Source organism: Etheostoma spectabile, chromosome 18 (genome assembly GCF_008692095.1).
Source record: "Etheostoma spectabile isolate EspeVRDwgs_2016 chromosome 18, UIUC_Espe_1.0, whole genome shotgun sequence".
NCBI classification, from domain to species: Eukaryota; Metazoa; Chordata; class Actinopteri; order Perciformes; family Percidae; genus Etheostoma; species Etheostoma spectabile.
In genome coordinates, this window is record NC_045750.1 from 16,096,263 (window position 1) to 16,108,770 (window position 12,508).

The 12,508-nt window shown below is 43.0% G+C and overlaps 1 protein-coding gene and 1 long non-coding RNA gene across 2 annotated transcripts in view; one reads left to right on the forward strand and one right to left on the reverse strand.

The window, feature by feature from the left end:
* The window catches only part of LOC116705866 (uncharacterized), a 14,848-nt gene extending 6,853 nt beyond the window's left edge, over positions 1-7,995 (reverse strand). The window contains exon 1 of the long non-coding RNA XR_004336071.1: positions 7,948-7,995. This is a non-coding gene — a long non-coding RNA (uncharacterized LOC116705866). The remainder of the gene's footprint in view (positions 1-7,947) is intronic.
* The window catches only part of ino80 (INO80 complex ATPase subunit), a 56,775-nt gene that overhangs the window by 16,861 nt on the left and 27,406 nt on the right, over positions 1-12,508 (forward strand). The window contains 1 exon segment of the mRNA XM_032542315.1: positions 5,758-5,759. Within this exon segment, the coding sequence (XP_032398206.1) occupies positions 5,758-5,759 (2 nt within the window).

Here is a 12,508-nt window from a genome sequence, read left to right on the forward strand (position 1 = left end):
CCATCCTTCTGTAGACCATCAGTTAGACAGGTCATTAGACCTATGGTTTCAGCCACCAGTGTTCCCGTTATGGCTATCCACACGACATTGAGATGTGTGTGTATTATATAGGATTGCATTGAACGAGCTTACAGCTACCTACTTCTTGTGTTCTAGTGATGCAGTGACTGAAGCGATGGTTCATTGGGGACCCGGGCTATCCTATGACACCCCTCCGGCACTCAGCATACAGCTATGACCTGTGAATGAGTGAGACCTTGAGCAGAGGACTGCTTGTCATAGGGAAAGCCCCTCACTGGAATTCTGCGTGCAGGGTAAAGGTAAGACATACAGCAACACTGATTTGATGTTACTCCATGTTACCTAACGCATCCTGGTGTCATGTAGCTGTGACACCAGTGGAAGATAGATTCATGCAACATCATAGGTGGTGTTGTTTCTTTTGTCCCCCTGTGAAACCAGTCAGACAAACACGAATAAGCTAGCCTCTACAATTTCTCCAAGCTGAAGAGTAACAACAAATGCTCAGGTATTTTACACTCCTGTTTCAGACTTTTCACTGCTAACGTTCATCTCCTTACTAAACACTGCATAGATCTATTATACTATAGATACCGTTAGGCCACCGCAGCAATTCCTTTAACCATGTCCCCCCCCCTGTCTCCTGCAGAGTTCCTGTTGAGTGACGACCCACAGATCGGACACAGGACTCATAGACTCTGACTTCAGTTTTCGGAGGAGGAGCTGCGACATGCCAGGCTACCTCGCTACCCAGGCAGCATCAGAGCAACGTTTCCACTCAGACCGGGAGGTACACACCACACACACAACACGCACCACACACCCACACACACACACCACACAACACACACAAACACCACTCACATCCATACCACACACACCCACACACAACACACACACACACCACTCAAAACTGGTAATATAATAATATCTCTGACATGTTGTTTTTTTGTAGTGACATCTTGTTGTTTTTTTCATTTGATAATGTGTCCTGGCAGCTTTCACCAATATCAGTAACTCAGCACTGGACTCCTCTCTACTCATGACCCCTTTCTGATGAGCAACAGCGCCATACTGTGGCCAGAAGAAGAAATTAAAGCTTAGAAGAAATCAAGGTAAAGACAAACAAAAAAAAAATCTTGACATCTGCCAGAATCTGCAATTTCCAATACCCAACAGGGGGAAAAAAAAGACTCTAATTACGTGGACTAGTTGAAACTTTTTCTATGCATCTTCACCATCTTTTTCTTTTTTAGCAAAATGGAAAAGGTGAAGAAAAAGAGAAACGGGAGAGGGAGAGTTTCTGGATGATGGCGTCCTCGTATTCCCCAATGATCTTCGCAAGTTTTCCCACGAGCTCACGCGCCCATAGTAAAGAAGAAAACATTCACCACCGAGCAGCTGACTGCACCTGGTCGCAGTCAGTCTTGGCTCACCATCTCTAAAACAGGAATTCCCAAGGTTGTTAGTGCACAACACTGATAAAAAGAGGTCCCAAAAGTGGTTCTTCCAAAGGTTTCTGTTTTTTGCGAAATAATTCAGATCACCCTTTGAATAAATGGTCCTAATATCCGGTTATTCCTATTTCACAGTCTGTTCAGCGAAGAAGACCTTCTGCTAGATTAAACGTAGATGACCAATACTAAAAGTAATCAGTGTTTCAATCATATCCTCTGACTGATTGTAACATGTTATTTGTCATTATATCTTCAAACTAGATATCCCCCACCCCCTTTTGCATGTTAGTTCTATATGCTTTGTAAGTTCCGAGGTGTTCCTAGAACTTATTACTTATTAATTTCTTAACCTCTGATGGACACAAAGACCGCACGGCGAGTCCAGCGATGTATGACAACACTCCTACCACAAACGTGATATTTACAACAATTTCATATTCGACATTACTTACTCCCGTTGTTAAACCCAACTTTTTGTAAACCTCGTTTCAAGACAACACACAACCTGACCTTGAGAAATTTTCATATTGCAACAACTGAGGTTGACTTTTTTATCTCTTTATACATTGCTCAAATTTGGGCATAACTACACAGAAAGTTGTTTGCTCTGGACATTTGATAAGAAAACTTCAGGTAATGCAAGAGCCACTTAAAAGGTGAATCAAAAAGAAATTGTAAAAAATGCCCGTAGACCTCTGAGGTCGGCACGCGCGATTGGCCTAAAATCACATAACAGAGATAACATGCAGTCGTTTGCGATAACCGAATATATCACCATTATATAAAATTATAAAAAACCTATTTCAGAACAGTTTACCAGACCCTAAGAAGAGCCAACGCTAAATGTATGTGTTTTTTTTAAAAGAGCAAGAATGCGTATGTAAGTTTTGAGACATTCTATTGTTTTTTTGGCAACAACTGTAGATCTAACAACATAATGTTGCGTAAAAATAAAATGAAGTGCTCTGTTGAGACGAGACTTTAACAATAAAAAGCTAAACGTTTGGGTTTCTTCCTTGTCGGCACAACCATCTAAAGGACCCCTACATTAGTTCTAATCCCATCGAATGCAAACATAATCAAGTGCAAAATCTGATAGCACAGTAATGTTTGTTTGAATAAGATACTGCGGTATTAAAGCACATACAGTATATCGCCAACTGAAAGAAAAGTGTTCAAGTAGAAAATTTCTCTTACAGTAGTGCCATGCCGTAGACAGAAAAAATGCTAAACAGGCAGAACACACTGTGTACCACCACACACACACATACACACACATACACATACATGACATACATAATCATACATACATACCGCCGTATGTTCAGCGGGGACGTTACGATGTCTGCGAACCCCGGCTGCTAAGATTCTAATCGAGCGTTATATAGTGAATTGTCCGGCTGGTGAAATGCTCCGTGGTACGGCTCCATCACAGGTCCTGCGGTGGCGGCCTCATCTCCGAAATCAGGTCTAAATAATGGATGTTGCACCGGTCGTCTTCCCCAGCTCCTCCGTATCGCCTTCAGCCATGTTATCAAGATGACGATGAGTGCGTTGCAGACGTTCGCAGCTGGTGGCTCTAAATTTGCGGGTAGATTGCATCAACAGCATTATTGCAATAGTGCACTATAATTAATACCTTGTCATAGGCCAGTTTTGCCTCATCTATATTGCATATCGTTTCTATTGCCCATCTCTACTCAGGGGTTAATATGTAATAAAAAAAAAAGGTTAAAGTAAAGGAACACATGCTGTTGTGTTAACTGAACTTTTGAAGGTTAATGTAGATAAGTGCAGCAGTGAACTCTTTTCTTTGTCCCAGTTGGCTCATCAGTGCATGAGAGAGGTTCGCTGCTGCAGCCATCCAGGCCCAGAAGAACTGTAAGGAGAACGTTACCCCGGCTCGCCGCCTCACCAAGGAGATGATGCTTTCTTGACGAAAATATGACAAAGTGGAGAAGGCACAGGAAGAGGCAGAGAAGGAGGCCCTGGAGCAACGGAAGCTGGACGAAGAGATGAGAGAAGTAGGTGGAGAAAAGTGTGGTCTTTAGCCCTATATGGCTTTTGCTATCTACAGCTAATTTGCTGGGAATATTGCATCCCTATAGTCTTGTAAACATAAAAAAAAACTCTCTCTGCCTATCTCTGTCTCTCGAGCCAAGGTCAGCAGCCGAGCAAACTGAATTTCCTCATCACCCAGACAGAGCTGTATGCTCATTTCATGGCGGTAAGCCAGCACGGGGGGTCAGCAGGAGGACGCTCAGAGGAAATTCTGAGCAAGACTGGAAGACTCCGGGCGCACAGAAGATTTGACATCGGGGCGGTGTAATGGTCCAAGGGACAGAGGATATGGTATGAACAGCTCAGTCAAATTCATCCTGTTATGGAGCAGAGTCAGTTAGTAACTGAAACTCTGTATTGATGCTGACATGTTTTATTGTCTTACTAAGTAACCAGACATATATCAATATCATCAGTAAAGGGCAAATGGGCCAGTTATCAGTAAATTTATGCCCACCTCAGTCTATATTGTTATTTTTTCCCTCCCCGGGGTGTGTGTGTGTGTTGGTGTGTGTGGGTGTGGGTGTGTGTGTGTGTGTGTGTGTGGTGTGTGTGTGTGTGTGTGTGTGTGTGTGTGTGTGTGTGTGTGTGTGTGTTGTGTGTGTGTGTGTGTGTGTGTGTGTGTGTGTGTGTGTGGTGTGGTGTGTGTGTGTGTGGTGTGTGTGTGTGTGTGTGTGTTTATGGCCGTTGTTTGTCAACCAGCAGATCACTATCAATTACAATCTGCTGTGACTATGACGCTATTTTACGTTAATTGTCTTTTGTGTAGTCAGAAAATACATGGTATTCTTTGTAAAATGTTTAAGAGTGAGTAATATGCTATTGTTAATATGCTAGAAATGTGGGCTTAAATTTGATTCTTTTGTTTTAATGCACACGTCGATTGTGTGCGATTCAGATAGCGATTACTACAAGTCCCAGGCCTTGAGGAACGCCAAAGAAGCCTACCAGATTCATCAAGAGAGAGTAAATTGATGCACGCGTGCACACACACACACACACACACACTCACCTCACTCACTCACTCACTCCACTCACTCACGCACTCACTCTACGCTGTCTGTACTGTGCTAATCCCCAACTGTTTCCCTGTAGACGCGAATGTTTGACGGGAGGTAAGGACAGTCGCGTGCGTCGTCCATTCAGCAGTGGGCCCATCCTAGGCGCCGGCTCTGGGTTTGAGAGAGCTACAGCCTCTCTAACCCGTCCATCCATGCAGGTGAAGAAATTCCTCAGCCACTTCTTCAACGGCAAATCAAGGGTTACCAACTCCAGGGATGAATGGCTGGCCAACCTCTATGAACAGGTAGACACGTCTGTCTTGACATTAGAGACCTGTTGGATTTGTTTGTTTTTGTCTATTGTGTCATTTTGTGCTAGAGGTATGAGTTGCTAATCAATGGTAATGCTTTTGTAGGGTATACTTATAATATGGCATTAGATAACCCGGAATATCTGCACTCACATGTGTGTGAAAGCACTAACCATGAAATCAGTTGCAGTGTTCTCTTAGGCCAGCAGATGTTGAGAATGGATGCAGTCTGGATGGGGGTTTGGCATTCAAGATTCTTATATGTGCTTATTTATACACATTGATGACATTGAGATATATTCTCTCCTGTTGTTTTCCTCTCTCGCAGGGAATCAATGGAATCTGGCAGTGAGATGGGGCTGGGGAAGACCGTCCAGAGTAGCGCCTTTTGGCCCACTTAGCAGAGGTGAGCCAGAGCACCAGGCCAAAGGCTTTCATTCATCACACACTTCCAAAACGTTTTGTGGAATATTCAATTGTCTCTGCTGTTTTTACTGACCTATGAACAAATCTAACATCCAGCTATTTTGTGCACCTGCATCTTTAACCAGTCCCTTGTTACTGGCGTGCATTTCCACTCGATGACTCACATTTCTTGATATCATTGTTGTGAAAAAGCTGATTTTCCACCACTGAGATCGTTACGTTTCAGAACACCAAAACCAGTAAAAAAAAAATTGAATCAGGGGAAATGTGTGCATTTCAGAATCGAGCTATCGTTGACAGGGAGATACATGCCGTGTTCCTCCAGGGTTTCCTGTTATGGGTGCTCACTCACAATAACAAAGGCCACCTGTTGGGGTGGCTGACGACGTAGTCTTTTTTTTTTGTTCCTGCACAGAGAGAGAAACATCTGGGGTCCGTCCTGATCATCTCTCTGCATCCACAACAACAAATTGGCATCAGGAGTTCACCGCTTTGTGCCCAAATTCAAGGTGAGAATCTTGACACTGCTGAGTGGCACCGGCAGCGAAAAACCTGCACACCAAAACACGTCCGTGGGAATCTTCTTATTTCTTTCTCTTTTTTATTTTGTGGTTTTCACTCCTCTAATGAACCCCGTGTGCGTTGCTCTTGCAAACATCTGAGAACTGACGAGATAAAGGCCTCAAAGCTGCAAGCATGTCTAGAACTACCATCAGGGGGCAAGTTGTACAAACATGGTAGCATAGCCTATGTTATGACTCCAAAGCTGTTGTTGTAGATTTTGAGTGGCTGCACTTGTATCACTTTTGCACGTCTTAACAGGCCTTGACAGGCCTGTTAGTGATTTGATATCATTTTGCTATAGGTAATGATCCCCGAAGTTTGAATTTGTGAATATCTCCTACGTGTCACGTTAATAAACCGTGAGCATGGATGTTTGAATCCGTGGTGCATGGAATAGTTTTTTTTTCCTCCGCTGACCCCAGGCGGGCTCCGAATGTATAGGCTATGCTTGCACAAACTCACACACACAGCGCGGTGGCACTATCTAATAAGGACCCGTCATTGACATAATGCATATGCATCCCTAGCGCCTAACCCTAACCACACAACTAAATGCCTAACCCTAACCCTCACCCTAACCATAACCTGATTCTAACCTAAAGTCTTAACCCTTAAAAAGCCTGTAAACTTGAGCTCCCGGTTGTTTGGACCCCACGGATATAGTTAAACACACACACACACACACACCACACAACACACACACACACCCACACACACACACACACACACACCACACACACACACACACACACACACACCACAACCACACACACAGTGTTGAAAATAAATCAATTCCAGTCTGTGTTGCTAATGAAGTGTGAAAAGACCCTTCACCATTTGAAGATAAGCTTCTGAAAACTCAAAGCAAGAAGACTAAAAAACAATGGATTCCAGTGTGGCGTTGAGTGATGTAATGATGTGTAAATCTTGTCACATCACATTTATTATCAACTCAACAACAGAAACTGTGATTCATACATGCTATGCCTAAATGGTTCCCTTGGGAACATCAGCGTCGTCTGTTTTCATTACTTTGCTAACGTAAAAGTAAGCGTTTAGCAAGAGTAAGTTTGGCATAGGTTAGGTTGAGTTTCTGACAGAGCTGATTCCTGTTTTCTTGTTTGAACTTCTTGTTTGTCGTTAGGTGTTGCCATACTGGGGAATCACACGATCGCAAGGTGATTCGGAAATTTTGGAGCCAGGTAAGGAAGAGAAGACAATGTTGATGATTATGAACACCCACTGTTGTGACGATACAATGCAATGAATGCTTTGTTGTACTGCTTGCTTAATAATTCCTATTGTGGTTTCTTTTTCTTGTTATAACTTGTCTCTATCTATGTTTGGTCTATGTCTGAATAGAAAACCCTTTACACGCAAAATGCACCGTGCCATGTGGTGATCACAAGCTACCAGCTGGTGGGCCAGGACGTCAAGTACTTTCAGAGGGTCAGTGGCAGTACATGGTTGGATGAGGCCAGGCACTGAAGAGCAGCACCAGGTAAAATATTAACATGCTCGCTGTGTCGTCATGAACACATAGCAGGGTTTCTGTGTTAAAATGGGGTGATACCCAATACTTGATTTAGAGGACCATACTGGTGTTTTAGCCCACTCAATAAAGGGGCACTATGCAGTTTTGGGCATTCTCGCTGTTTTCCCGCTTTTTGCTTGCCAGCTTCTCTATAGAGCCCCCTGCAGCTTCAGAATAGATATTTTGCAGCCCTAGGTTTATTGTACCTGACTCCTCGCTCGGTCAGTCTGCTGTCTCCTCTCTTTCTGTTCCTCCAACAATGCTTTCCTAGTTTTCTGCTCCTTTTTCGCCGGCTCAGCCATGACGATAATGTGAAAAACCTCATCGTACTTGTTAGCCGGTACCTGAATGGCGTATGTTTGCCGTGCCATGAAGCTATTCGTGTACAGCGCGAGAACTGATATCACCCATACTCCTGCAATTCGGCCGACTACTCGCCGGCCCAAAGTTGCAAGGCGGGGTTTCCCGCTCACAGACGATAGTGGGGAGCGAGACGACCACCATTCAATCCAAAAAAGTCACAAAACCATTCCAAAGACTCCAAAGTGTTCAGTTAAGGTAAATTAAGCTACAAAAAAACTGCATAGTTCCCCTTTAATGGAGTCAAAATATATGCTTAAATTTGAAGATTTCACTTGTAGTGGCATTTTTTAGTTGCACTTTCCCAGATCACCACTAGTTTCAGCAGGATTTACCTATTTTTAACTAACGACACAAAAGAATAGTGATATAAAATATAATGGTGAGTTACGTCTCTGAGAGTTAATGTGATATTGTGCTAACATGAGTTCTTTAAATAGATTTCACATGCAGTGTGAATACCTGGCCTGAACGTTTTGAAATCACAAAAAGTCTGAAAAGCTGTGTAAAAATGTAGTTGTCATCGTACAACTACATAAGTATGCATCATCTCATGGTCTATTGGACACTGGCCAAAATCTACAAACCTGGTCACAAAATGTTTCGAAAAAGTTTAAATCTGAAATGAGAAACATACAGTCGGTACAAATGGTGGTCCACAGCTGAGTAATTGGTGTGATTACGGTTCTGGTTCCTCGTGTTTCAGCGTTCGGTGGAAGATCCTTCGCAGTCCAGTGTCGAAACCGATGCTGCTCACGGGAGCCATCCAGAACACGATGGCTGAGGTGTGTGTTGTGTGGTGTGTGTGTGTGTGTGTGTGTGTGTGTGTGTTTGTGTGTGTGTTTGTGTGCGTGTTTGTGTGCGTGTGTGTGTGTGTGTGTGTGTGTGTGTGTGTGTGTGTGCGGTCTCATGCGAGTCAATGTGAGCAAAAAGAGTTCTTGACGACTGCGTGTTATTCTGTCTCTCAGCTGTGGGCCCTGCTGCACTTCATCATGCCACATTGTTCGATTCCCATGAAGAGTTTAACGAGTGGTTCTCCAGGACATCGAGAGCCACCGCTGAAAACAGTCCGCCATAGACGAGAGTGAGTACAAACTCTTGGGTCTCGGAAACATTTTTCCTTGCTTCTATTTTCCGCTGCCGACCGAGTCATTTCATCATTGTCATGTCATTTATCTTATCTTTGTTCAGTGTTGCATGTGATGGTTCTCTAGCTAAAACGATTGTTGTTTGTGTCCAGACCAACTTTCCAGACTGCACATGATCCTCAAGCCTTTCTGCTGCGCAGAATCAAGAAGGATGTGGAAAACGAGCTGTGGACAAGGTAGATGAGCCAACTTTCTTCTCTGTATTTACTGAACCATGCTTTTTGTCCACAGCTGCACAGGTATTGGACATTGACATAATGCAATAGCAGTCTCATTTTTATATGACGTTTTTTTACATATTTTGAGGGAAAGGTTTTCACACGTGTAATCTAAACGGGATTCAGGTTTTTCATGAAGATTATGGCGCACTATTGAACAAAATGATATAAATTACATCTGTCAATACCATGTCGCCTCTAATTCTTCCTCTCCTGATTAAAAACCTGGCATCTTCCTCCATCCGTCTCCTCGTACACATCATGACGCAGAAATGGGTTGTAATAATCTTGTGCTGGCAGACCTCTTGACAGATGTTGGACTCAGAGTCTCTTGCTGTCACACAAGACACACACCACTCACACACTGTGGGAGTCTCGATACACGAGTCAGAAGAATGCAGAGTTCACGCTCCCCACAGTGGTCTTTTTCGCTCTCCTTCGCAACACCATACAGTCCTGCCAGCCCACTTCCTTTTCTTCTCCACTGTTGATTTCTCCGTTTTGCCAGACTCTGAAGCCAATAGTAACCGGCGAAGTTCCTTGTGGTTCATGGTTGGGTTTTACAGTTGTTGATGTTCAATTCATTGCTTTCATCAAAGCGTGACACTAGATCAAACCAGAGATTTGGGTTTGTGAAAATACTGTGTGTTCAGTGGAGGGATAACAAAGCAGTAACGTGGATCATTTGTCTTCACTGTTGCCACATGTTATACATGTGGCCAAGCATTACTTGTAAATCAATCTTTTACTAACCAGGTCCAAGAATTTTCATTCACTGTTGTCCAGGGTGGGCAAAACATCAATGTTATACGACATCGATCATGAGGCTAGCAATCGGCTCCGATTTGGACATTGTAATATGTCTTTTCCTTTTTAAAGGCTACATTACAGTAAATTGATGTATGTGCTCTAGCTGTTTTATTATTGCCTTTCCCACTTAGTATTGTATATACAATATGGTGATAATTTATAATTTGTGTAAATATTTTGTAAAAGCACCAATAATCAATCTACAATTTGCTGCAATATTGAAATCAATGTATTTTGTTAAAATATTGTATATCTTTTTTTCTCCTTTTTTTTTTTTTTTTTTTTTTAAGACATTTAGAAATTAAAAACAATTACAAACAATACACTGTGACTGTGAAAGCGTCCAGGGATATGATATTTATATTTATATACTGTCAGTTATATAAACCTTCTTTTTTGTTTAATTCATCGTAAAATAATGGATCCTCAATCAGCCAGAAACTAAACAAATACAAAAACAGTGTCACTGGCCAATTAAATCATTTTCTTTTGATCATTCAGTTTGAGAGAATGAAAATGTACAATAGTAGAGGGATACAGCAAGTAGTAGCAATGATGTGTGATTGTAGCACAGTTTTAATAGCTTAGTCGGTTTTAGACTTTATTATATTTTTTCATTTTTTAACACACACTTGTTTCCCTTTCCGTCTCCAGATTGAGATCCTGACCTACTGCCAGCTGACGTCCCGGCAGAGGTTGCTCTACCAGGCTCTGAGGAACAAGTCCCATCGAGGACTGCTGGCAGTCGTCCTGGCACGGCCAGCAGTCCCACAGCACCACCTCCTCCCTCATGAACCTGGTCATGCAGGTCAGGAAGGTACGAGCCGGGGCTGGCCTTCTTTTGGCTTCCGTGGAAAAATAGAACCAAGCACAAAAGACGATCACGGCGTAAAGAGCATGGGTTGTTTGTCAGACGCAGCAGTCCCGATGATTAATGGCTGTTATTAATCCTAATAAATGAGGATTTTTTGGAGTATCATTTCATTTAAAACTTGTTTTATTTTTTTTGTACAGAGATTTTCAAAGGATGTTCCAAAAGTAATAATAGAGCTACATTTTATGAGTGGAAATATCATTTCAGATGTACAACTAAACAATGAATGGCAGTCTTTGAGGTGCTGGTGCCTTTTTTCTTTCTTCTAAATGCACCGGCTGTGTGTTTAGGTGTGTAACCACCCTGACTGTTGAGCGCCAGGAGACGCGTTCTCCTTTCCACATGTTCCCTTAAGCCTACATCATGTCTAAGTTCCTCCACCGTCGTGGCCTCATCCACGCACACAACCAGGCCAAAAACACGAAGTCCTTCCACGCAGATGCACTTCGACAGTGTGCTGAAATCCAGTGAAGCAGGTCTCTACTGCTGCGTTGTTTGAATAGGATAGGTTTACATTTTAAATTTTAAATTACTGTGTTAACAATTTTGAATATTTACTTTTTCTGGGCAAATCTTTGTCCTGTGCACATTTGCTGATCAAGCTATTACCATATAAGCTATCATACTAAAAAGTAAGGGTCGGACTGGAATGGAGGGAGTCGGAATTTATAACACAAGACAATTGTCTCTGTTGCTTGTACTCACATTAAGTGCTGTAACCTGTCTGTCTCTACTTCCTCCTCAGATTACTTCAAGTGCGTTGTCTCCCTTCTCTCCAAATCACATCCAGCAGTCTCTTTTCACAAAGGTGAGAAACTAGGAGTAGTCACCCCAGGTCTCTCTTTTTCTCCTCCTCCTTCTTTGTTTTTGTCATTTTCCTCTCCCTGGTGTTCTTTCACCTTTGTCTTATTTAGTTTCTTTGTTTAGTTTTATTTCTTATTCTATTTTCTGTTTCTAACCCCTCCAGGTGATGACAAAGGAAGCTGTTCTCCTTCCTGCGCTTCATCGACGTGTCACCGGCTGAGATGTCCAATCTAATGCTGCAAGGCGCCTTAGTAAGGTGGGCTTAAGTTCCAAGTTTCAATTCTGTTAAATAATCAATAATGCAACTTACACAGTAGATATGGTTATGCAGTATACTTTAAAGGAGTTCTATCTTTTCCTATCCTGCCACCTTCTATTTTTCTTTCACAGATGGTTAGCCCTTTTCTGTCTCTCAAGATGCATATCGGCTACACCATCAGCGCTGTTTGGCCTTGAAGAAGGGGTCAGGAGAACGCGAGACACTCGCGGGTGGAGAGCGGGAGGTCACAGCCCAGGAGCAAGTGGTGTGTCTCGCAAGGACATCATTGTGGCTGACACAGCACCCACCAATTTTGTAAACACGAAACAAGCCCGTTCTAAGGTGAGAAACAACAAACACACACGCACACTCATACTAAACATCTATGTCAAACCCCCCTTGAGTAGCCTCTGCAGTGGATGTGGGTGGAGGGACAGACAGGAGGAACTCCAGCAGTAAGGCATGTGCTGTGACAATGCTAAACACTTTCCACAGAGCATCAGTCAGTGTTTGGCCACACAGCTCGACCTCTTGCCCTGGCTTCTTCCCTCCTTGGCTCCGGTTGGGGAACCTAATCCTTGCAGCCCGTTACACAATACAATTGTCTCTCCACTTCTGTATGTCTCCAGGGTTGTGCAGTCCAGCACCCACTCTGTACTA